Source organism: Sorex araneus, chromosome 7, assembly GCF_027595985.1.
Source record: "Sorex araneus isolate mSorAra2 chromosome 7, mSorAra2.pri, whole genome shotgun sequence".
In the NCBI taxonomy this organism is placed as follows: domain Eukaryota; kingdom Metazoa; phylum Chordata; class Mammalia; order Eulipotyphla; family Soricidae; genus Sorex; species Sorex araneus.
In genome coordinates, this window is record NC_073308.1 from 35,931,885 (window position 1) to 35,958,807 (window position 26,923).

At 44.9% G+C, this 26,923-nt stretch overlaps 1 protein-coding gene across 3 annotated transcripts in view; it reads right to left on the reverse strand.

Moving 5' to 3' along the window:
• Positions 1 to 26,923, reverse strand: part of KDM5B (lysine demethylase 5B) — a 76,643-nt gene that overhangs the window by 21,462 nt on the left and 28,258 nt on the right. For all 3 annotated transcript variants that reach the window (XM_055144375.1, XM_055144374.1, XM_055144373.1), the window contains exons 4-16: positions 25,991 to 26,161; positions 23,677 to 23,811; positions 21,200 to 21,296; positions 19,540 to 19,649; positions 15,563 to 15,721; positions 14,972 to 15,091; positions 13,030 to 13,188; positions 11,305 to 11,486; positions 9,387 to 9,549; positions 6,061 to 6,180; positions 4,674 to 4,868; positions 1,548 to 1,729; positions 1,325 to 1,449 (exon numbers count right to left, since the gene is read on the reverse strand). In XM_055144375.1, the coding sequence (XP_055000350.1) occupies positions 1,325 to 1,449; positions 1,548 to 1,729; positions 4,674 to 4,868; positions 6,061 to 6,180; positions 9,387 to 9,549; positions 11,305 to 11,486; positions 13,030 to 13,188; positions 14,972 to 15,091; positions 15,563 to 15,721; positions 19,540 to 19,649; positions 21,200 to 21,296; positions 23,677 to 23,811; positions 25,991 to 26,161 (1,918 nt within the window). The remainder of the gene's footprint in view (positions 1 to 1,324; positions 1,450 to 1,547; positions 1,730 to 4,673; positions 4,869 to 6,060; positions 6,181 to 9,386; positions 9,550 to 11,304; positions 11,487 to 13,029; positions 13,189 to 14,971; positions 15,092 to 15,562; positions 15,722 to 19,539; positions 19,650 to 21,199; positions 21,297 to 23,676; positions 23,812 to 25,990; positions 26,162 to 26,923) is intronic.

The window sequence follows — 26,923 nt, forward strand, 5'->3', positions numbered from 1 at the left end:
AAAAACAATAGTTTTTTTCTAAGGTTAAGTATAAAAGCTGAAATATTTTTGTTTCTGAGTAAAAGTATAAAGGTTGTTGTTTCCTGACAGGATCATCTCTGCTGAACATACAACTGTGCACAATACATACATCAAGACTTCACTCTGGCGGGAGGGACGTGCCGCATCCACCCTGGCCAGCCTCGGCACACTCGGCCGGACAGGAAAGTCAGCAGGCGACAGCGAGGTGGCGGCACGCACACAGAGATCCCCTCTAACGCTGTACAACCCAAGGAGGTGAGGCATGCACTGGGTTCTGGGCCAGGCTGCTTCACTCAGGGCGCCCCGGAGTGGGGTAGGTGAGCGCCCTCCCCGCCCCAAGGGACCCAGCCCGGGCAGCTGAAAACTTCCAGAACCCAACTGCCACCATGCTCAAGGCCGCTCGGGCCGAGCCTCACACATGAGTGAACCTATTTTTGGACGAGTGGCCGAGCGACACATCATAAGACACTCCCTACCCATTCTCCCTCAGTACCACACCACATGTGATGGGGTTCAGAGAGCAGGCAACAAATCATAGAGGGAAATATATATATATATATGAAAATATAAGTACATGCATATATATAATATATATGCATATACATGCATATTATATGCATATACATGCATATAATATATGCATGTACTTATATTTTCATATATACACGAAAGCTTGTATCACTCAACCTTTAACAACATGTGAAATCCTAAAGAATAACTTAATGGCCCCTGCCAAAATAGAATATTTTTCACACTGTTTCCTACATGAATACTTTTTTTGTAAGCATTTTCAGTGGTTCTTCATAACAGATAATACAAAATATATTATTTCGGTTGTCCTTTGGGACAGGGATCGCGGCTTGAGACAGAAACATGCCAGATTTGGTGGTGAGATTTGTGTTTGAATATTAAATGTATTCAAATCTTGCAAACTACCATATAAAATTTTTTGAGTTAAATAACCAACAAAGGAGGCTAGGCCCACTGTCAGGCTGCTGAGCGCCACCACAGGCAGAGCCGGCTGGCTGGCCCAGGGATCCAAGTCCAGCTGGACCACAGTCACGGACCCCGACCCAAAAGACAGATGCAAGAGCTCCAGGAGGCAGTGGACACCCCTTCTTCTTGTGAGGGATGGGGAACAGTGTGGCGAACAACAGTCACCCTGGCTCCGCGGGCATGAGGAGAAGAAAGAAAACCTTGGACAGAGCCAAGTTCTCTCAATTCCTCCTTTCACGGGTGGTTCTGATAATTATACCGCAGACCACTTCCCATCTGCCGGTGACACATGCTTGGTACCACCTACTTTTCTTTTTGTTGATTTTCGCTTCCAGAGCGTCATTCACATTCAAAGCCCATTCGTTGTAGGACTCGGCCCTCAGTTTCAGCGCATTCATCATGGGGTAGAGGTCGTCCAGAGTGTAGCGGTACCTGAGAGCAGAGCACAGGGAGTCGACGCCTCAGACTCGGCATTCAGGGACAGACAGCTGTGGCTCCGTGCCCCTCCTGCAGAGCCCTGTCCTACTCACCGCAGCTTATACTGGTACGGAGCACAGGAGCACAGTTCCTTCACGTGGTGCAGGCACACCAGCACTCCTGGCTTGCAGGAACAGGCAATGGCGGACATGAAGCAGGTGGTCTTGCATTTGATACACTGACGCTCATCATCTGGTAACAACTCGAAATCCATCCTCTCCGAATCAATTACTCCCTGAGACAAAGTGTACAATGAAGGCCTCCAAAGACATCATTCCCTCCTCCCCACAAAACAGACAACAGTTGAGTTTGAAAAAGGAAAGTGAGGGGCTGGAGCGATAGCACAGTGGGTAGGGTGTTTGCCTTGCACATGGCCAACCTGGGTTCGATCCTCGGCATCCCATATGGTCCCCCAAGCACCGCCAGGAGTAATTCCTGAGTGCAGAGCCAGGAGTAACCCCTGTGCATTGCTGTGTGTGACCCAAAAAGGATTAAAAAAAAAAAAAAAAGGAAAGTGAAGAAAAGAGCCGTAACAATGTAGCGGTGTGATGTAAAATGTGTGGGAGCCAAATGTCCCAGCAAATGATAGCAAGTGAACTAATCTACTGTCTACAAAGAACTCATTTGGGGACCTTGGTTTTTAGTGTCACACTTACGGTTTTGACACACAGTTATCATGCCTTACCACACCAAATTTCCCAAGACTCCTTCCACCAATGTCCTTGGTACTTCTGTTCTACTTCACAATCCCTCCCCTCGCCCCACCCCTTTACTTGGTACTCTGGTTCTGTAATCCAGGAACCCAGGGCTTGGTATCGTGTGCTACTGTGTCTTCCATTTGAAAAGAGCCAACTATGGGGGCAGGGCTGGCAGAGGGAGAAGTGGCAAAGGGCTGAAGTTCTGCATGCGGTTTGCTCCCCAGAACTACACGGCTCGCCAAGCCAAGGAGCACCCCAAAACAATAGAGTAACCCCTGAACACCACTCTTTAAAATATTTTTCAATATAAAAAATGACCATAGTGACGGTATAGTGAGCAGGGTGCTTGATGGAACCCCATATGCCCCCCCAAGCTGTGCCAGGAGAAATCCCTGAGCAGAGCTAGGAGACAGTCCTCAGGCCCCTCATCCCAAACCAAAACAAGACCCAAACAATGATTAGAGGCCAGGTAGACCGTGCAATGGGCCGAGATCATTCTTCGCCTTGGGAGGTTCTGATTCTATCTCTGGTACCGTATGATGGTCCTTAACACTGCTGGGAGCAATCCCCTGACACTGCAAGTGTGACCTCAAAAACAAAGGACAATAAAACTACTGAGATTAGCTGCTTATCACACTCTTAAATGGTCTATTTGGGGCATAAATAAAAGCAAGGTAATTGTATGTATTTTTCTCCTTCAGAGTAAATACTACATAGGACATCTGGGTAATATTACTAAAATCTACAAAAAGAATAAAAGTACACACAAGTTTAAAGAAGATGAAGCCAACGGGTCATTAATCAGGAGCAGTGGGGGCTCCTGCTCCCTAAGCGCGGAGATGGCGGCGCCTCAGGCGACTCCCAGTGGAGCCCCCCCCCTCCCCGGTCTTCTACCTCCCAAAACTGAGGAGGACGACAGGGGAAAACTTGAAATGAAATTATGAAAAAAATCTGTGGACTTTAGTTGTGAATAAACAAGTAAATTCACCAAACTTATTTTGCGAATTTCCATATCTGAGAAAAGCTACAAGTCCTCAAGATTCCCCAAATGAGTTACCATTACTAATGGCTTGGTGAGGCCCTTTTCAGCCCTCGGTGTTGTTTTTCCCACTGGTGAAATGCCAGGGGACAGGCAGTAAGTGGCGCTGACGCCAGCGAGCTGCAGGGCATATCTCAGACTCTGACTCAGAGACATCTCCTAAAAACTCAGTTTACAGAGCCGACAGACCGCGGAGGGATAAGGTGTGCAGCCAACCCCGGTTCCATCCCCGCCACAACATGGTGCCCCACCTCAAGCATCACTGGGTACTGCCCAAGAGGCCCCCGGTCACCACTGCACCCCTTCTCCCACAATGTCCAAGTGGCATAGGAGGGCCTCACAAACCCAAGCCCAGTTGGCAGGGAATCACTGAGAGTCCCCGGGGACGGAGACACAGACACACACAGACACACACCCTCTAATTTGCAGGTCACCCTCCCAAATGGTACTGAAATATCGAATGTACTCCATTATAGTGAACAACTTTACGAAAATGAAATGTGGGGAAAAACATGCTAGTAAAATGAGCAAGTGCATTTCACCAGCTACAAGACCAACAGCTAAAAAGTCTGCAGCGGTGGTTTTGGGGTGGCAGAGAGTCCCTGAGTGCTGCACCTGGGCACGCAATAGGCTACCAGCCCCGAGTACCAAACTCTAAACCCGAACTTCTGGGCCAGGTTTGCAGGGAGGGGCCCCTGACCAAGCCTATGTTAAAAAACTTACTTGGGACCAAAGATAGATTTTGTTTTTTTAAAAAAGTAGTAAAATTCTAGGGCCAGAGCGATAGCACAGCGGGTAGGGCGTTTGCCTTGCACGCGGCCAACCCCGGTTCGATTTCCATCATCCTATAGGGTCCTCTGTGCACCGCCAGGGGTAATTCCTGAGTGCATGAGCCAGGAGTAACCCCTTGTGCATCACCAGGTGTGACCCAAAAAGCAAAAAAAAAAAAAAAAAAAAAAGGTAGTAAAATTCAAGGAGAACTTAAAACTGCAGAATTCTATTTGACTAGTAGGAGAAAATCATTGAAAGTTTGAATTGATTAGGGCATATACGAAAGATCTAAGAGAAAAAACTGATAAACTGAACTTTATCAAAATCAAAAACTTATCTAATATCACCATGAAATATCCCCTCTCCCTCTCCCAAACAAACACACATTTTTTTTTTTTGCTTTTTTTTCTGGGTCACACCCAGCAATGCACAGGGGTCACTCCTGGCTCTCTGCACTCAGGAATTACCCCTGGCGGTGCTCAGGGGACCATATGGGATGCTGGGAAATGGACCCGGGTCGGCCCCATGTAAGGCAAACACCCTCTCTGCTGTGCTATCTCTCCAGCCCCCACAAACACACATCTTAAACAAAAGCTAAGATAACATTAAAGTGCGTGTCACTGTTCTTGGTGATACTCAATGGCTTGCAATGGAGATTCCAAAAACCTTACCAATTTACGGACAGTTTCTCTTAAAGCCTTTTCATCCTCAATCATAATTGCCATGTCTTTCTGGACAGTTGAAGCAACTACAACATCCAGAACATCAGCTTTGGAAGCCATCTTGCAAATCATCTCATCGTGGGAAAACACGCAATAGCGGTGAAGTAAGCGATAATGTTCCACGCACTGACGGCCTAATGGTAGCTGTGTGGCAGAGAGGAAAATACATGACATTAACCTTTCAACGTCATACTACACAAAGACTTTTATTATTAAATTAGAAAATATTATATCCCGGGCCACAATATATCATCTATCAATTCTAAAACTCAAACTTTAAAGATGACTAGAGCTGGTATATCTGAAAGATCTGGCATATTTAAGACACCTTAGTTAAAAAGTACCTTGGGCCAGGGGGAGCACAGAGAGGAGAGCATTTTCCGGGCACACAGCCAGCCTGGGTTCACTCCCTGGCACCCTCAGGATGGGTCCCTGAGACGAGGCAGGCCTAAGCCCTGAGTAGTGACAGGTGTGGGCCCTGCAACCCCTTCCCCACCAAAAAGTGATTAAAAAATCTAATGTAATTTCCTAACAACGGAGACTCCAGCTTCACATACGAAGGCGTGCGTGTTCTGGAACAAGAGCGCTGCACTGCAGTGACAACGGCCAGAACAAGGAGCTAGGATGCGTCCAGAATTCCCCAGCAGAAAATAACTCTAAACCAGGTGGTGCTGCACTTCAAAGTACTACTGCAATTCATTTGACTTAGTATCACAAATACATAAAACTAGACAATCTTTTGAAGTAAATGAAAAGTATTAAAAATTCAACTTTACAACTAAAATAAAACCCAGCATGTCATGAAAAATGACGGTGTTGAGGCACTGAAGCTGACGCAGAATAAAACGGCCTTCTAGTACCAGGCTGCAATTAAATGCTGAGTTTCATCCAAAATGTAAATCAACAGCTTTCTCCCTTTCTGGAAAAGCCGTGTTCCTTCTTTCTTTTGGTCTCTTCCTCTCTCCATCCCTCTCGCTGTCACTCCCCCCTCTTCAATTCTCTAAATTTTTTTCTCTCTTTTTTTTTTTTCAATTCTCTAAATTTTTTCTAAATTTTTTAAATAAAATTTTAAATTTTCCAATAAAAACTATTTGTCTAATTTAAAAAAATTTAAAAAACAAACCAAAACAAGAAACTATTGGCTGAACTACGCCGCGTGCTCAGTCAGGAGAGGCCTGACCTGAGTGCCTTCCATTCTCACTGTGGAAGGCGAACAATGTGTAGGCAGCTGTTAGGGCAGCCTTAAGGGTGAAAACCATACCATGACAGGACCATCACAGACCATTCTGCAGGAAAAGCATAAATCTGAAAAGGGCACCAGGCCCTAACCACATACCCAATCAACAGTACAGAAGTTAACAGCCTCAGCGAAATTGAAGCCCTGGTTAAAACCACTATGGTAGGCTCTCGGGAACGTGATCACGAACTCCCCAGCACACTGATTCGTTCGGTAAACCTATAAAATAGAAATGGAAGACATTCAGCTGCATTCTCACCAAAGACAATCCTAACATTGACTACTGGACCGCCCATGACTAAAGGCTGCTTCCAGCAACTGACCACCAAGGGGGAGAATAAAAACAACAGCAGGACATCATCTAGAGACACGTCTGTCAGAAGACAGAGTGGAACCCCAGACTACCATGAGTATCTCAACAGAAAACACCATCTGTAGCCTACGATACAGCTACACCCAAATTCAGGACGAGCTCTCTAAATATACTGACAGTTCGGAATACCCCGGTCGGCACAGGAGATTGGCCAGAAGGCCGTGCGTGTGGAGGCCCAGGTTTGGTTCCCGGAGCATCAATGGGAGCAACCCCCAAAAATACCCAGTCAGACGGAACCCAGAAAGTATGTTTCACATGCATATGGTATTAGAGTCAATATCCAGATTGAACCCATCCTTGTCCCACCAAAATAATCCTAGTATTGGGGCTGGAGTGATAGCACAGCGGGTAGGGCGTTTGCTTTGCACGCGGCCGACCCGGGTTCAAATCCCAGCATCCCATATGGTCCCCTGAGCACCGCCAGGGGTGATTCCTGAGTGCATGAGCCAGGAGTGACCCCTGTGCATTGCTGGGTGTGACCCAAAAAGAAAATAATAATAATAATAATAATAATAATAATAATAACAACAACAATAATAATAATAATAATAATCCTAGTATTGTTATCTCCTTACAACAATTACAGAAATCTAACACTATTTTAAGGCTCTTTTCTCTAAGCAAAGTTCTTCTTGATGGATATTCAAACTTAACTCCTATTAATAATTCCCCTCTGCCTAATAACAAGTTTTTCCCCAAAAAAGATGCTTATATTGCTCTAGACGCACAAATTCTCAAACTAAACTAGCAGTTGGTTTTTCAATAATTATCTGAGTCATGGTTCTTAGATGGCTCCAAATTGTGAATCCCAGACAAACAGCATCATTATCAACTACAAACCTGAAAATGTAAACCCGTGACCATCCCAAACCTACACAGGAAGGTGAGGTGTGGCCCTTTGTATTCTAGCAAGCCTTTCTGGGTGCTGACCAAGCCTGGCACCTCAGGCTGGGAGAAGCACAATCCCTTCGGCTAGGAGTCTCACCCCTCACTTCAAAGTCTTGGGAACTCCTGACTGATCAGGGTTCCAAGTCACAGTTCAACACCATAAACTGCAGAGTCAAAAGATCAGTCTCCCAGTCCATTATATATGCAAATATGATTTACCAAAAGGAACTGAGACCCTCATATTTCTTCGTTTATCTGTTGTGTCTGGAATCTAACCCCCTACGGTCTGCTACATTATTGAAGAACATGCCAATCAGAGGTCTCACAAAGGTAGAGCTACTCACAACAAACAATAAGTTCAATTAATAGGATACAGGCACATAAACCACGAAGAAAGTAACAGTAAGATGGGGTATTTTGGTATATATTTTTTAAACTGTGCCATAAATAATTCATAATCCCTCAAAGTCCATCTGCCTCCATTTTCTAGTTTATAGACCAAAAAATACATAATTTAGGTCACAGCAAGATCCAGAATTCACTTTAACATCTGCTTTTGGGGCAGGCTTTAGTGGTGGTGAGAAAATTCAAAATAATGGTGGAAGGAAGGGATAACAGTGGTGGGATTGGTGTTAAATATTGAATGTAATCAGTTACTGTGAACAACTTTAGAAAATAAAATTGAAAAATAAAAAAATAAAATAAAACAAAAAATAATTTGCTTTAAAATTACAAATGCAGCATTGACCAAAGCAATAGCACAGTGTGTAGGGTTTGCACACAGCCAACCCAGGTTCGATCTCCGGCATCCCATAGGATCCACCAAGCACTGCCAGGAGTAATTCCAGAGTGCAGAGCCAGGAGTAACACTTGAAAATTAATTTAAAAAGTTATAAATGTAGCATTTACATTTGATTTAGCTAAGACAAGTAAATCTTCAACTTAAATCTAAATTTGTATCAAAATCTGGCCTCAAAAAACATCCCCAGAGTAGTCTGGCTGCAAAGGTCTTGGGAACAAGCCAACGGTAACACTGCTCGTCCCAGAACACAGCCTCAAGAATCTGAAGTAGGGCCCGAACAATACTCCAGGCGGTAGGGCATTTGCCATGCCCATGGCTGACCCAGATTCGAACCCTGGCAACCCCTGCGGTCCTCCAAGCCCACAAGGAGTGATCCCTGAGCACAGAGCCAAGGATAAGCCCTGAGCACCACCAGGTGTTCCCCCAGCTCCCCAGAAAGGAGCCAGCCTCGACTCTGCCCTACAGCAGTCTGACCCCTCACATCACGGGAAGCCAGCCGGGCAGACCCTGAGCAGAGCCAGGGCAGCTCCCCAGCACCGGATGGCAAACTCGGTCAGGGATGGGAACTGAACTGTGACCAAGACCTCTCAAACATGCTCAGTACTAACGTGACTGAGATCATCTAGATTCAAGAAATTATTTTTGTAAATGGGAACGGAGTATGTTCCTAACACTAGAGTTCAGACTGAAAAACTGCAATTGAACGTAAATATTTTGCAGTAATTTAATTTACTTTACACAAGTAACATATGTGCTTTTTTTTCCCTTTTTTCTTTTCTTGGGGGGAGTAGGGGGTGGGCCACACTCAGCAGTGCTCAGGGCTTACTATTGGCTCTGCAATCAGAAATCACTCCTGGTGGGCTCGGGGGACCATATGGGATGCTGGGGATTAAACCCAGGTCAGCTGTGTGCAAGGCAAACACCCCATACAATGTATTACCACTCTGGCCCTGATGTCTTATTTTTTCACTTCTGCAGTGCAGGGGACAAACCCAGACCTTCACATAGGCAAGACAAGTGCGCTACTGCACCCTTGGGTCCACATGTTTATTTTTAACATGTTTTTGGTTTCTACATCCAAAATTTGAGGTTATAAACCAAAACAACAGCTTAAAAAGCATTAGTGAATGCTTGTGTCATCAGTACATACACTTGTGCTTACCAATCTAGAAACTAGCTGCAACAAACTAGCTTTCGTGGTTGCATAACAGAATATCCACATACCAAATCTGCCCACAGCTATGCCTACTCTCCAATTCCACCATGGGAGAACAAACAGATCAGCCTCGTGAGAACTATGCTAGCGAGGAAAGGGAAAGATGCAGTGAAGCCCAAGAGACAGGAGGTTGGCCTGGGACATACAGGCACTTCGTGGGTCATCAGGGTGTTGGGGTTCATGATGGTGACGAGCTGATGGAGGAGATCGGGCTGTGACACAAAGAGCTCCGGAGCCAATTTCTTCATGACATTCTCCAGGTGTTCGGCAGCATATCCTGGGACTCCATACCAGGTTTTTGGCTCACCCCTGGAAAGGTTATAAAAAGAAATCAATCTGCAGTACCGAAACATGCAACCGGTTAATCACTTCAGGTTTTTCAGATGCTGCTTTGTAACAGTACGCTACAAAGGCACGTTCAAACTAAAGACGCTTCCTCAGAAATGTGATGGGAACATATGTAACGCATTTTCCCCCTTCAAGTGTAAAGCTTCAACAAGGAGAGTTTCCAGCTGAGAATCCTCTCCTCCCTCCATTTGGTCTGACTCTAGAAAATGTAGGTAATTAAGATTCTCTGTGCATACAAGGCCTCCTATGCTCGACATGGGACATGTGGTCACCATCACATCCAACAGCCGGTTGACAGGGGATGGCAATCCTCTATCTTCAAATCAAAGACTAATAAGGATACTGGTATGTCTAAAGAGCTTTGATACTTCAAAGCACTTTGGGGATAGCAGATACACTCGGTGCTCAGGGGCATATGGTGCCAGGGATCCAACCCAAAGTCCAGTGCACACCAGGCACGCATGCTATCAGCCCAGTCCTTCAAAGCACTTTGGAACTGTCAAGCAATGAATCCGCGACAACCCTGTGAAGCATGGCGAGTTCAGCTCTGAGTCACAGCTGGGAAGGATTGTGTCTGTGGAAGAGAGCTGACACCCAAACATATAGGGCCAATTCCCTCTTTGTTGTGGCATATCCACAAACTCTTTGGGTGGGGATTTATATGAGTTACAAACCTTCAAACAAATCTCTTTGTGCTTAGGAAAGCAAAGGAAATGGGGAGAAGACATGTGGAAAAAAAATTAATGCCTTTTGTTGGAGCGTAACAAAGGAAAAAAAAATTCAAGTATCTCCATCTCCCCCACAGGTCCTGCATCACCCCCCACCGCCCCATGCAGTGATGTCGGGGTCCATCTCAACCCAACATCAGGCTGTAAGTCCCAAGGACAGAGAACAGCCTCACCATGGTACCCACAAACCCTCTCCTGTCTCTGGGCTACCCTGGCAATTGATGGCATGTTCCATAACAAAACGCTTAGTACTTTCTTGTGCGTGTGCATGTGTGTGTTTGTAGGTGCATGTGTGTGCACCTGGTGGTTAGTAGTGGTGGGCTCAGGGGCAGGGGGTCCCCCCTAGTGAGGCTCAGGGGGTTGAGGTTTTTCCCAGCAATTTCTGGCCAACTAGGCTAACTGTGCATGATGGGAGCTGAGAATGCCGCCTGGTGCCCAGCAAGGTCACCCAACAGTACTTGCCTGGACATGTGGGCAGGACACATTTGGGGTCAGGTGCAGGCAAGGCATGTGCCTAGCGCCCTCTACAATCCTCCCTCGTTTTGCCAATCTTTCTATGAGTAAAGTCTTCTCTAAAATGTAAAACCAAACCAAAACCATTTACACCCTCTGCAGAAATATGTCAGACTCAAAAATTTCTATGAGCAGAAAATCCTCTTAGGAGCCCTGGGGCTTCCTGCCCATCCCCTTCCGTCCTACTCTCTGAAATAAAATCTTTTTCTGAAAAAAAGCAAAAGCAAAAGAAAGACATATGTGTGTGCTGTCTCGGGCGATGCCTGCTCCCAGGAAACATCAAGAGCCATTTTTTGAATTTGTCAGGATGCTCCACTGCCACAATAGTGAAAAAAATTTAAGAAGAAAATAGAAATAGGTCATTACTCATCCACTTATGATAAGTCACTGATCAGAGTTAAAATATAGGAGATTAAAAAGCATTTATCACCCCAATCAACATACTATTCATGTGTGCTTATCTGGGTCTTCTTACCAGTGCAAATAGTTAATCGAATAGCTCCAGTGGTCTTCGATGTGCCAGCAGAATGAGGAGAAGCACATGCCCACATACAGCCATGGGAGCTTCATGCCACAGATGTCCGCAGTGATGTGGGCGAGCACAGACTGCTCCATCACCGGCATGTTGTTCAGGTTCCAGCCACTGTCCAGGTACTCCTACAGTTGTGGAGAGAAGACCTGTATAAAGGCTTGGCTATCCCACGCTCATATTTTAGACACTATTACAAGATGTGTGCTGTCCACTGCCTCCCTCAGATTAAATCCAACAGATGCAGAAGAAGTTACTATATTAATCTCAGGAATGTCCATAGATTAGTTTTTTCCAATGCTGAGCTTTATGTAAAGAGATTTGTGGTAATACTTTTAATTCTAAATTTCCCCCTACATACACCTTTTTTCTGTTACGAAGGAATACACATGGTATGAGTCCATTTACATAGATTTTTAAAACAGGAAAATGCATCTATGGTATTCAGGTCAGATTAGTAGTTATCCTGTGTAGTTGTCCTGGTAAAGGGAAAATAATGAAGGAGAAAGAACAAAAGAAGTTCTGGTAATAATCTAGTTTTTGTTCCAATGCTGGTTAACAGTATATTCTGATTTTAAAAATATACCAAGCTGTACACATATAATTATGTACACTTTCTTCTGCAAGTGTGTTAGATTTCAAAATAGTCATTTTGAAAAGTCTGACTCCCGGGGCCGGAGAGAGATTATACAGCGTATAGAGTACCTGTCTTGCACATGTCAGACCCAGGTTCAATTCCTGGCAGCACTTCTGGTTCCTGCCCTGCCAGAAGTGAATCCCTAAGCATTATTTTGGGTGTGGCCCCAAAATTAAATAATCCTTCTAACTAGGCAAGAAATAGAAAAATCCTCCCTAGGAGATACTATTAGCATGGGAAACAATACACTTAATAGCACTGAGTTCAAAGATAAATGGGTTTGATCCCAATTGCTCCTATTTTCTTCAGAAGGAACAAAATTACAGAATCTGAAGCCAAAGGGACTGAGCAATTCCGACACCGCGTCCCAATGGAATACAACAGAGGGGACTAGAATGTTTCAGTAGGATCTATTTTATTTTTGTAATTAAAATAAGTGGGATAATTAAGGATTTTCTGAAAGATAATCATTTCAAGTCAACCAAATAAAATTTAAATAACACGAATTTTTTTTATAAATATGCATACTTCTTGCAACAGGATTGAGTTTTTGATTAGAGTAACGATATCCTTCACCTCCCACCAACCCCCGCCCCCGTCCTGCCCCCCACGCCCCACTTCCCTTGGTCTGCTGGTGGGCTGACTAGGGCTTATTCCGGGCTCTGCACTCAGGGGTCACTAGTGGCTATATGGCTGGGTGGGCGGGCGGGTCGGGGGCACACCATATGGGAAGCTGGGGACAGAACCCATGTGAGCCAAGAGCAAGGTGAGCACCCTAGGCGCTGTGCTACGGCTGAGGCCCTGGCCTCCACGTCACTGTGCTGCCTGCACCACCCCGCAGTGCCCAGGAGATCATGCAAGGCTGAAGTGTCCTGGAGGGCAGGGCACCGGCACGAAGCTGGGGGAACTGGGATGGCACAGGCCTACCAGGGTAACACTGAGCCACCCCGTGCATCATGCTTGCCCCCAACTTAAGAGCAGGTCTCCTCCCCTCTACCTGCTCAGAATACAATCAACTCAAAGCTACTGCCTACCTCCTCCTCAGGAGAAAGTTTGAGTTTTCCATCGCGGACAGGGAAGCCACTGCCAAATTCCTTTGAGGCAATATCTGCTCCATATTCCACGGTGACATCCTCTTCGATGGTGCTTACCAGCCGCCAAAATTCCTTCTCAACCAGTTCTGTGGGTACCATCTGTGAAACAAAGCCTTGATGAAGAAGAGGGGCCAGAGTGATGGTTCAGCAGTACGGTGCTTGCTTAGCAAGCAGCTGACCCAGGTTCAATTACCAGCATCCCATACAGTCCCCTGAGCACAACCAGGAATAATTTCTGAGCGCAGAGCCAAGACCCCTGCTGTGGCACAAAAAACAAAAAAAGAAAAGAAAAATGCTGACATTGAGGAACTAGAGATGCCTTTCTGCTTTGAAAAATGTAGTCGTCAACTCCTTGCCCTCTAAGAGTGACTAATAGCTGTCTGAATGATGCCTTATCTTTCTGAACATAATACCTGAACCCATCCTTTCATTTTTTTCACTAGACCTAGCTTATATTAATGTAGAAAACCGTGATAAAAAAAAAAAAGATATAATCTGCACTCCTATGTTCACTGCAGCACTATTCACCATAGCCAGAATCTGGAAACAACCTGAGTGCCCAAGAACAGACGAACGGATAAAGAACTATGGCACATCTACACAAGGGAATACTATGGAGCTGTCAGGAAAAATGAAATCATAAAGTTTGCCTATAAATGGATGGACACAGAGACTACCATGCTGATTGAAATGAGACAGAAGGAGAGGAACAGATATAGAATGACTTCATTCATTTGTGGTATATAAATATATATATATGTGTGTGTATATATATAACATATATATACACACAGAATACACACACACACACACACACACACACACGTAGTAATATCCATGGCCAGAGGACTGATCAATGGTTGGATTTAGGGGCTGGAGTGATAGAATAGTGGGTAGGGCATCTGCCTTGCACGTGGCTAACCCAGATTTGATTTCCAGCATCCCATATGGTCCCCTGAGTAGCGCCAGGAGTAATTCCTGAGTGCATGAGCCAGGAGTAACCCCTGTGCATCACCGGTTATGACCCAAAAAGCAAAAAAAAAAAAAAGGTCGGATCTAACCACAAGTGTGTATGGGGCTAAGGGTAGGTAAGATAGAGAAGAGATCAGTATGACAATAATAGCTGGGAATGATCATACTGGACAAAAACTGAGTGTTAAAAGTAGATAAAGAAATATTCTATTTTTCTTTTTTAATTGAATCACTGTGAGATACACTTACAGACTTGGAAACATCATAGTTAAGTTTCAGACACACAATGATTGTGCACCATCCCTCCACCAGGGCCCATTCTCCACCACCAATGTTCCCAGAATCCCTCCCACCACCCCCACCTCCCACCTCTTCCCATCCCCTGCCTCTATGACAGGCATATTCCCTCTTTCTCTCTCTAAAGGGAATAATCTTCGTACTTTTGATTCGTATTCTTGATAACCTTTCAGCATCAATATTGCAAACCACAATGCCAAAAGGTGGGGGAAGGAGAAGGAGGAGGTGGAGACAGAAGCGCCTGTTATAGAAGCGGGGGGGGCAGGGGGAATCTGGGGACACTGGTACTAAGAAATATACACTGATGGGGGGGTGGGTGTGGGAATACTATGATTAAAATCCAATCATGAACAGCTTTGTAAGGGTCTATCTCATAGTGATTCAATAAGAAAGAAAGAAAAGGTATATGCCCTAGCCGCTGTACTACCACTCTGGTCCCCAATGCACTAAACTGTAATATAACTTGACTAGCATTAAACAAGACGAAGATTTAATAGTGCACAAAAATGATTGTTGGTGAGAGGTGCTAACTCAGATTTTAAAATAACTAATTCAAAAGAAACTTCTCCAGAAGTTTTAGAAATTCAAAACCAAAACGTAAGTATGAGCATACATGGACTGGCATGTTGAAGTAATCCGATTTGAATGCATCTGCCATTTCCCCAAAAGTACGAAGAGTATAGTCCCTGGCCGCTTGTTCAAAGCCGAATGCTTCTTGTGGCTTACTACACTCCTGCAAAATAAATAATGAAGAAGAAGAAGAAGAAATGTATTTATATAATCCACATTTAATCACACATAATTTTTTAAGCAGATTAGCATGGTTTATAAATGTACTGTTCACAGAAAGTCTGGATAAATGAAAGAACATACTTCAAAATGTTAGCATTGGTTATTTTTAAACTATAAAATCACAACTCTTTTCTAAGAGTTTAAGTTTTAGCTAAGAGGCTGCACTCTTTCTTTAAAACAGCTTTCTTGACAGGAAAGCTGTTTTAAAGAGTTTTCTTTTTCCTGCCCCATTGCTGCTTGCACGGCCACAGGCCCTCCCTTCTAACGTCCCTCCCAGGGAGGTCCACTCCCATTTCTTTTCCCATGGGCCTCATTACTACCCACTACCAAATCTAAAACCCAAAGACCAAAAAAAATTTAAAAATCATGTCCTGAGAAAGTTTCTGCTACTCCATCTGCTATTAATTCCTACCTGAGCCAAACACTTCGGACACCTCCAGTCTCCCTTGGGGACATCATGGAGCGGGGGGATCAGGCAGAAAGTGTGGTAGCTGTCATCGCAGCCATCGCACAGGAGAAGGCGGTCCTCATCGTTGCCACTGCCGCACAAGAGGCACACGTACAGGTCGACCTGCAACAAAGGCACGTGAGCCACCTGCGTTGTGAAATGAGACGGTGAGGGGCTCTCCTCTCCTCTGCCTGCTCCCAATAAAGTGTGCCACCCTCTATAAAGGACAGTTCACAGCAGCCGGATACGCTGACTATAAAGCGTTTACAGCTTTCTCAATTGGGTGTTTCTCAATTTCTATCTCAACTGAGAGAAAATTTCCCAATATTCTCCCACCTTTCTCAATTGTGGTTTTTTGTTTGTTATTTTGTGGGAGGGGGGTGGGGAGGGTGGGGGGAATGACACAGTGCTGCGGCCACTCTTGGTGAGGCTCAGGGGTTACTCCTGGTGCTCAAGGGACCCTATGGGATGCTGGGGACTGAACCGGGCCAGCCACTTGGAAGACAACATCCTACCAGCTACACTTCACTACAGCCCAATCAACTGTATGTCTTAAAGTTACTTACACATTCACCGTATGGTAAATTAGTGAAAACCAATCTAGAGATACAGCTCACTAGGCAATAATTATAACCTCCCCCACCCCAAATTGAAAATTGAAGCTGTCACATTTTAAAGAAAGTAATTAAGTTAATCCCACCGCTGCTTTATATTCTAGTCATGGTTAAGAAGTTTCTATCTTTGAAGAACTACACTGTATCCCACCACCATGCTCAAAACTTCACAGCCATGCCTCGGATACCATGCCAGGCTGTTACATTCGGGGAAACCGGGAGGGGGGGGGGCAGCCCCGGCAGGGGAGAACCTCCAGAACTCAAAAACGGCCGCGCTCTCAGTGGCTCTCCACACGCTCAGGAAGGGCCTCACCTATCCCTGGATTCCCCAGACGTGACATCTCATATTTTACACCACCAATCTACCAAGAGTAGCACAACACACTTGATTGGGAAGGAAACCAATCTTAGGGGGACATATACTGATACAGATACGGATAGAAGCACACAAGGTTCAACCTTTAACAACATGTATATAATCTCATATATAAGGGCTTACTGTCTCCTGGATGAAATACAACAGTCTTCAAACCTTCCTCTAAGAGACCTTTTTTCTCTCATTCTTAGTGGATCATTCATAACAAGCAATACAAAGTAAATTACTTTGGTTCTGCTTGGGGGGCAGGGCTTGGGGTTCAGGCTGGAAATGTGGTAGTGGGATTGGAATTGGAATTATTGGAATTGGAATTATTGGCATTGGAATTATTAAATGTAATCACATACTGTGAACAACTTTATAAAAATAAAATTTTAAAAAAATAGTAGGGGCTGGAGCAATAGCACAGCGGGTAGGGCGTTTGCCTTGCACGCGGCCGACCCGGGTTCAATTCCCAGCATCCCATATGGTCCCCTGAGCACTGCCAGGAGTAATTCCTGAGTGCAGAGCCAGGAGTAACCCCTGTGCATCGCCAGGTGTGACCCAAAAAAAAGCAAAAAAAAAAAAAAATTAAAAATAAAAAAATAAAAAAATAGTAAATCCTAACCCCTAATACCACCGAATGTAAATGCTGCAAAAGTAACTAGGGTCCATGCTTAGCATGTTCGGCACGTAAGGCCCAGTTCTGACCCGAGGCACTCAGGGAAACCTGCAGACAGACAGGAGAGACCCTGGGCATTCACCCAGGTATGGCCCCAAAGAAAATAAAACAAACAAAAACATAGGAATGTACCTGGAGACAACATCTTTAAGGAAGTGGTTAGGGCAGAGACAGACCCTCATGTGTACGGTTATCTAATCTTTGAAAAAAAGGAGCAAGGAAGCAAGGAAGATGACTTTAGCTAAGGAAGGGCTACACCAGAAAAACCAAACTTCCAACGTCTGACCTCAGATTTCCAAGCCTCCAGAACTACAGGAAATATCTTTTCTATTATATAAGTCACTCTATAGTAATTATTATTATGGCAGGCAGTCCTAGCAGACTAATGCATAAAGAAAGCACTAATAGAAAACTAATAATTAAAATGTTAAAAGAAAAAAATCTCATTTTTTCCATCAGCTAGCAAATGAAAGATTTCGTTTAAAAAAATTTTTTTTCAGGGGGCTGGAGCAATAGCACAGTGGGTAGGGCGTTTGCTTTACACGCGGCCGACCCGGGTTCGAATCCCAGCATCCCATATGGTCCCCTAGCACCACCAGGGGTAATTCCTGAGTGCAAAGCCAGGAGTAACCCCTGTGCATCGCCATGGGTGACCCAAAAAGAAAAAAAAAAAAAAGTTTTCATATGGTAATGGCTGGGTAATTAAATTTATCAAGAAAACAAATGGTGGGGCCAGAGAGACAGTACAGCGGGTAGGAGAATTGCCTTGCATGTAGCCAACCCGGTTCAATCCCCAGCATCCCATAGGGTTCCCTGAGTACTGTCAGCAATGATTCTTGAGTGTACTGCTAGGAGTAAGCCCTGAGCACCACCATGTGTGGCCCAAACACTAACCAAAAAAAGGGGGAGAGAGAGAAAAAAAATGAAATAATTTTTTATTTCAAGATTTATAAAAGCACTGTTATCAAGCTACTCCTTCAGTTTTCAAATGGAGTTAAGGACAAATAGCAAATTTCAAAATTTTCTGTGCTGCCAGTGCTGCCAGCCCCTCATCTAGTATTCCCCTCACCAACTAGTTTTGTTTCTTAATTTTATTTTATTTTATTTCTATAAAGTAGTTGACAATATTTGGTTACACCAATCCCAACACCATTACACCTTCCCATCACCATATTTTGGATGTTTCCATCCCAAACCCAAACTCTTGCCCCAAAGAAGAACCGAATTTTTTTTTTTCTTTTCTGGCTTTTTGGGTCACACCTGGCGAGGCACAGGGGTTACTCCTGGCTCTGCACTCAGGAATTACTCCTGGCGCTGCTCAGGGGACCATATGGGATGCTGGGAATTGAACCTGGGTTGGCCGCGTGCAAGGCAAACACCCTACCCGCTGTGCTATCACTCCAGTCCCAAGAACCAAAATAATTTATCTTGTATTGTTTGTTATGAATAAACTGCTGAAAATGATCCAAAAACGTTTCCTTAGAGGAAAGCGTTTGGAGATTGTTGTACTTCACCCAGGGCCCATTAAGCCCTTGTATAAGAGATTATTAACATGTTTCACCAACTACTTTCCCCTCTTCTTTCCTCTTCCTTGCAGGAAAATTAGAAAACATCGACTCAATATTTGATCTAGTATTCAGCTCATCTGTAGGTTCTGTAAAAAGTTTTATAAGACACTACTTCACTACTATTTAATGCTAAACTGAATGCACTGTAGTACCAAAAACAACAGCCTCCTTCCATCTTCATAATGCACTTGTGTATTTCCTAGTCTTAGAAACTGGCATGAGAGACCAGAAGAATAGTATAGCTGGCAGGGCATCTGCCTTGCATGCACCAGACCCAGACCTAATCCCCAGCATCCCCTGTGGTTCCCCTGAACTGGCCAGGAGTGATCAGGGGTGCAGACAGGAATACACCCTGAGCACACCTGGGTGAGGCCAAGAATAAAAACAACAACAAACAAACAAACAAGAAACTGGTATGAACTTCTCTGAAAAGACCTTGGGGCTGGAGAGATAGTACAGCCTGGAAGGCGCTTTGCCCTGCATACGGCAGGCCCAGGTTCTACCACCAGCACCCCATGTAAGCCCGAGAGCCAGGAGTGATCCATCGAGTGCAGAACAGGAGCAGGCCCTGAGAACAGCCAGGTGTGGCTCCAAAACAATAGCAAAAACCAGGAAAGGGAGGAAAGGGGGAGGTAGGGGAAGGGCAGGCCTACTCAAGGCCGGATACTCAACTGTTAGTCAAAAGCATACTCAGAGAGAGAGTGCTGAATGTGCCAACTCACAGCATTGGTGGTTTTTTTAGACCGACTCTTGGGCTTTTCCTTCTCACTTTCTACAATGTGGTCTTTCTTCTCAGTGGGCTCCTGCTTGATGCTGGTCTTCATCTCTTTCTCTGAAAGAGGCAATGATAGTGAGCTTTCTCTACTGTTCTTTTCTCAGCTTCCGCCTGCCCAAAGCATACCATTTGATACAAACAATTTGGCCTGAAGCAAACAATGTGATACAACTTCATACTTCTTTTCGGTTTAATAGTAGCTATTACTACACTCAAGAGCTCCTGCTGAATTAATCTATGATAAAATGTAGTCATATCATTTAAATGTCAAGATGTGGTTATGTTTGGTAATCTCCCTCAGGCTTGTATAAGACACAAGACTTTTGATGGAGGCAAGTTCCTCTTGATCTTGTCAGTAAGCAATTTTTTAATGCACCACATGTACGTCCTGCACGGTATACCTTACCCCTCATCCCTCATAATCCAGGATCACTCAGCCTCTCTGAACTCTCGACATAAAGACTGAAACTTTTAGACAATACACCAGCCACCATCTAATAATCTATCCTGATGAGCACTGCTAAATGCTTTCAAATTCATTTAATCCTTTGCAATAAAATCTTTTTCAAGGAAAGCTGATATTAACTATCGAAAGGGCAAGAGAGATAGTGCAGCAGAGTTTTTCCCTTACCAATGACAAGCCTGGGTTCAATGCCAGGCATGTCATAAGGTCCCCCTAATCCCGCTAGGAATAACCCCTGAGCACTGAACAAGGAGTAAGCCCTGAACGCTGCAGGATGTGGCTCAAAAACAAACCAAACAAACTTTTTAAGTAAATCAAGAAGTATCTCAAACTCATGAGTGCACACCAGGATGTTAATGGAGGAGGAGGAGATGCCGAGCTATGTTTCTTTTAAATCCGTGTTACAGACCACTACTTTCCCACTAAACGAACACTCAGTCAGCCACACCACATTACTTGTTGGTTTGTATGTTGTTCTATATGATACAGGACGGTATCTCTGAAGAATGACCTAAACCTCTCCAAGACTGACATCAAGCAAAAGTCAGGTAATCTGCTTAAAACTCAGATTTTTAAACATGTCTGGGCCTGGGAGAGCAATACAGTGGTTTGGATGCCTGCCTTGCAATCATGGATGGGCCCAGACATACCCCGGTGGGCAGGGCATCGCCTCTCGGGTCCCCTGAGCCTTACCAGGAGCAGTGCCCGAGCACACAGCCAGGTGTGGGCCCGCGCTCCCCAGAAAAAAAAAAAAAATGAGCAAGCTCCACAATCACAGCACTGTGAACCTCAGAGAACACCACTGCCAAGTGTGCAAGCACCAACCACGACCAACGTGGGAGATGCCCCTGACAAGCGCGTATAAAGCCCACTCGTCACAAAGACAAAGGGAAGGAGGATGGAAGGAATACAAATTATTTTCTAAAAAAAGTTTCACCATGCAGCTCTAAGAAAGAACCAAATCACGCAGTCTGCAGCAACTGGGTGGAGCTGGAGGGCACTGGGGGGGGGGGGGGGGCGTGGCGTGGGAAGCGGCAGACTCGCCCTCCACGGAGAAGGACCAGCAGGGCACCTCCAGGGGAGAGCTGCGTGCTTCCGAAGGAGGGAGCGAGTGCTTCATCCCTACTGACTGACGCTCTCTTACCATTCTCACATTTCGGAGCTGGACAGCCTGTTCGACGTCTTAGGTTATGAGTTCTGGCCTCTGATGTCTCTTCCGGTTCAATTTTAATATTCGTAGCCTTAAAGAAATTGTATCATACATGTGAACACTGTCTTTAAAAAGAAAGAAATCTACTGAATCTATTAAATCTTGGCGGGCCATAGGGAGAGCAGTGGGTGAGGCACTTGCCGTGCACACAGCTGACCCAAGTTCAAACCTCTGCAACCCACGTGCTCCTAGAGTTGACTCCTATGGGAATCACAAAATGACCGACTACAAGCTGTCTCCCCTCAATGGGCATCAAAACATGCTTCTCTGTCCCTTTAGAAACATCACATCCCTATCATTAGGAACAATCCAGGAACCTTAGAAGTTAAAAAAGTTATCTGGGCCAGAGAGACAATACAGCTGGGAGGGCATCTCCCATATGGCCTGGCACCCTTTGGTCCTCTGTGCCTGCCAGGGTGACCTCTGAGCACTGTCAAGAATGCCACCCATCAACACCTTCCCTCTCCCACCCCCCAAAAAGGGGAGCAGTTACTTTTTACCATGATAGGTAAGTGTGGAAAGGAAAGAATCAGGAACAAATTTGGGACATGGTCCTCCCCAAACTGGGACAGCCCTTATTTTCCTTCTCAAAGTCCTCTGCTCTCATCTACTTGAAGTTTTTTTAAAAAGTCATCATTAAGCCAAATGACTTACATCAAACATATCAAAAATGTCATTAGTATACGTTTTTGGCCTGTCATTTATTTATGAAAAATTTAGCTTTCAAAACAATCCTCTACTTATTTTATTAGTGAAAAACTATTAAAAACTACTCCTTCGAGATTGCTAAGCGGGGGCTGGGGAAAGTACAACAGAGCACTGGCCATGCACTCGGCCCACCCAGATTGAATCCCTGCACCCTATAGGGCCCCCTGTGCCCCACCAGGAAGGATCCTAACAGCCATGCAGGGTGTGGCCCAAACCAGCCCCCCAAGACATACTGCTAGATGAAATTCCCTTACCACTGATAGTACAAGAAGCAGGCTCAGTTTCATTTTTTTTGTTGAAGAGCTAGTATATTTACTGGTCAAAAACTAATCTTTGTGAGTAACACTAGAGGGTTTGTCAGAATGTATGTGAACCTCCCGCCCATATCTTCATTCAGGTATGCTGAAGACATCCATGGCCAACACAGATCTCTCCCACTGGGACGGGAGAGATAGCAGTGGGGAAGGCATTTGTCTTGCATGCTGCTGACCCAGATTCCATCCCCAGCATCACATATGGTCCCCCAAGCACCACCAGGAGTGATTCCGGAGCGCAGAGCCAAGAGTAACCCCTGAATTTCATCAGGTGTGGCCCCAAAACAAAATTCTCCCATATAGTGTCAAATCCAACACACTGCAGCCATCAGATCTAGGCTCCTTCAACTAAGGAGTATCTACTATTTTAAAGATCCATTTGTGCTCAAATGAGCACTGCTGATTAGTATGATTTAGGCTTTCTTGTGACCTCCAAGAAACAGTATTTTCCTATAGAAGGTGATCTCAACTCCTATTACCTAAATGAAAATTCTCTTATTTATGCGTGTATTTTGGGGGCCTTGGGAGGGGGAGGGCTGGGGGGTGTTTTAATTTTGGGACTACAATCAGCTGTGACCAAGGCTTACTCCTGGCTCTGCACTCAGTGATCACTCTTGGCAAAGCTCTGGGGACCATATGTGGTGCTGGGGATCAAACCCGGGGTGGCTGTCTACAAGGCAAGCTCCTTACATGCTGTACTAATTCTCCAGTTCAGAAAATGGACGGCAATATCAACTAATTATCAGCAATTAACAAAATCAATAATTAAGAATATCAACCAATAATTGAAGATTAATTCAGAAAACCTATAATGCCATATGTTATAAGGAGTCTTAACACTTAACCTGCCTAGATAAACAAAAATTGCAGTAATATTATTTTCAGGTGAAGCCTCTCAAGAGAAAACTCTAGTTTGGCTTTTTCATTCTTAATCCCTCCTGCTGGTCCCATAAGTCTCACTTTCATCTTATATATTAATAAAATGCTTTCCAACCATTTTATTACCACAAATAGGGGCCACTAATTCCAAAGTCTGTTTTCAAGTTCCCATGGGGAAAAAAGAAAAAGAAAGTTGCCATGGCTCGGAGGTGGCTCAGCTCAGAGAGCCCTGAGCGCACAGCCCGCTGGGGAAGCAGGCGGCCTGCGAATCAGAGACAATCCTCCCCAAAAGAGCTGTTTCCAGCAGGGAACCCCCTCTCTCAGCTCTGAGCCCAAATGACAATGAGCACTGCAGAGCTTCCTGGAGGAACTGAGCACCATCAGAATCAATACCAATTCTTCCAACTATTAAGCACATCTCACCAGAAAGCAGATTAGGAAAATAAAATTCCCTCAAGTCCCCAAGGCGGAGTGGCCTCTGCATGAGACACACGTGGTGGCAGGACTCACCTCCGCTCTCATGCGCTTCGCTCTCCGGGCCGGGGGGCACATCTCCGAGGGCTGCACAGACTGCCTCTGGGGAATATCATGGGGCTTGTACTCCTTGTCCTTGGTGTCTGTGGTCAGGTTTGGCTTCTGCAGACACTAGAAATAAAGCAATTATACTGAGAAATTCCTCCCTTCCATTTACAGAGAATCTGAAGGGACTTTTGCAAGGTATAGTAACAATTTCACAGCAGAGCCTGGCAAGCTACCCGTGGCATACTTGACATGCCAAAAACAGTAACAACAACCGTCTTCATTCCCCTGATCCTGAAAGAGCCCCCAATATGCCATCAGGCTACACTAGCACGTGACAGGGGCAAATGGAGGCGTTACTGGTGCCTGCTCGAGCAAATCGATGAACAATGGGATGACAGTGATACAGTGATAGAAACAATTTATACAGATACACAATAGGCCTATAATTTTAAAGTTCTAAATAAAAGCAAAGAAATGTATAAAACTACCAATAATAAGCACACGAATATATAGATATACTAACTTTGTAAAGATGTTTAGCAGAGCAGGGCTGGAGAGAGAGTACAGCAGGCAAGGTGCTTGCCTTGCAGGCACCCGACCCAGGTTGGACCCCTGAGATCATTATGATCTCCTGAGGGCAGAGGCAGGAGTAACCCCTGAGCATCACTGTAGCCTAAAATACAAACAACAAGAAGAGGGGCCATGTGTTCTGAGCATAGAGTGGAACCAACTCCCATACTGATGCTCAAGGGGCCAGAGGACAGTGAGCAGGTAGGGCATTTCCCTTGCGCGTGTCCAACCTGGGTTCAACCCCGGCATCCCAGATGTCCCGAGTCCCACCAGAAGCGATCTCTGAGTGCAGAGCCAGGAGTAATACCTGAGCACCAATGGGTGAGGCCCAAAAACTAAATAAATAAAATTAAAATGTTTAACAAATCATGCAACTACTAACTCATTAATCATTGTTATCATGTCACAACAATGCCGTAAGCAGGCCCAAGACCTTCCAATGGAGGACTGTGAGTATCCCTGTTCGTAACTTCAAAGGCCAAAACTGAGAGACCCCTTAAAAGCTCTTAAAACAAATTCCCTTACTCCACTAAGAATTATCTTATATTTTTAAGCTACTTAAAGTAGAAAAATAGAAGTATACAGTAGAAAAATAACCCTATGGCTTTTTCCAATTTTTATAATCTAAAGAATGATGAGCAATGTTCTGCTATCAGAAGGTATCATGAGAACTGAGGAAGTAGTACCGGACTATTCTCCCTGCTCGGCCTTCCATGTCTTCCAAGAACACACAAGGCCAAAATTAATGGGTAGTCATAGCAATAATTTTACTCCTGAGTAGAAAAGCATCTCTTCCTTTTTTTTCCTTTTTTTTGCTTTTTGGGTCACCTGACGATGCTCAGGGGTTACTCCTGGCTCTGCACTCAGGAGTTACTCCTGGCGGTGCTTGGGGGACCATATGGAATGCTGGGAATCAAACCCAGGTCGGCCGCATGCAAGGCAAATGCCCTATGTGCTGTGTTATCACTCTCTTCTCATTTTGACTTTTCTTGTTAGTTTGATTCTAAACCAGCTGAAAAAGGATATATACTACCAATAAAACAAAGTGACAATAAAATATTACCACCAAAAGTGGCTTTCAAGCACCACTCCCCATCCTAAGAGAATTCATAAATATCATAAAGGCATTTTCAAATGCAGGTTTCAGTACCAAATGAACTGCAAAGAGATGTACTAAAATAATGGCATTCTAGAATTCTTGGTTCTACAAATAAGTTTACTATCAGTCTCACTAACAAAAAGGTCTTCCTCTGACATCTGCAGGGAGAGGGCTAGAGAATAGTGCAGCGGGCAGGACACTTGCCTTGCACACGGTCGACCTGGGTTCAGTCCCTGGCACCCCATAGAGTCCCCCCCAAGCCCGCCAGGTGTGAGCCCTAAGGACATTCTTGGAAGGAAGGAGAGGAGGGAAGGAGGGAGGGAGAGAGGGAGGAATAGGAAAAAGAAAAAAGAAAACAGAGCAGCCATCTAGCAAAACCTACTTCTAACATTTTAGAAATATGAGCTACAAAAGAATACTTACTGTTACATATACTTTGAAACTATGAACACATAAATGAATCTACCTGGAAAAATTAAATATTCTGAGATTTCTCTAAAAATGTAACAAAAGAGGAAAACCCACAAAACAAAATAATGACTTACACACAAAATCCAGAACTTTTCCTGCTCAAACACAATGTCTCAATGTAGAGTGTAAGAAAGCAGTTTACGGCTAGCCGCAAATACTCACTCTTAGACTGTCTCCAGACAGAAATAGGTTGTAGGGATTGAGGATTCTCTCGTAATGCCCTCTGATATGGGAGCCCACAGCTTTGCCAGGGGCAAAGCCCATCTTGGTGGCAATTTTGGTCCATTTTCTATCCTTGCAGACAACTGCAAACCCGCCTTCTTCTGCAACTAACTGTTAAGTAATAAAAGCAAAAGGGTTATTAAGTACCTGTTTGGAAATCATTCCTACTTCCCTTATGTCTGGCAGGACAGATGTTCTCAGCTGTGCAAACCTTAATTTTTTTAAATTTCTGGGCAGAGAGAGAACAGCAGGCAGATCACTGACCTCACAAGCAGCGGGCTAGGTTCAATCCCAGCACCACACACGATACGGTCACCCGAGTGCCACTGGAGCGATCTCTAAGCCCAGAGTCAGGAGTAAGCCCTGAGCTCCACCAGGTGTCACACCACACATGATACGGTCACCCGAGTGCCACTGGAGCCATCTCTAAGCCCAGAGTCAGGGGTAAGCCCTGACTCCACCAGGTGTCACACCTCCCACCCCCAACCCCCACAATAAAACATAGATAGATTTTCCAGGACCAAGGAGATAACTTAAGAGACAGTGAACATGCCAGAACCAAGCTCAATGGCATGGTCTCCCGAGCACTGCTGGGAGCACCAGGCATCAGCGCCTGCACACATGCACCGCCTTTCTAGTTAGGGAAGCGACTTGAAAAGCCGCAGCACATGTTTGCACACCAAGTGCAGGTTCAATCCCTAGGCCACATCCTGGAGCACCACTAGGACCAGCTCCGAAAGGAGGCAGGCAGACAGGCCCGCAACAATAAAACAGAAAATAAATTTTCAGGGGCACATGGCACATGGCCAGTGGTAAGAAGCCTGTATTACATGTAAGGCCCGGCTCAATCCCAGGTACCGCAAAGATAAATGC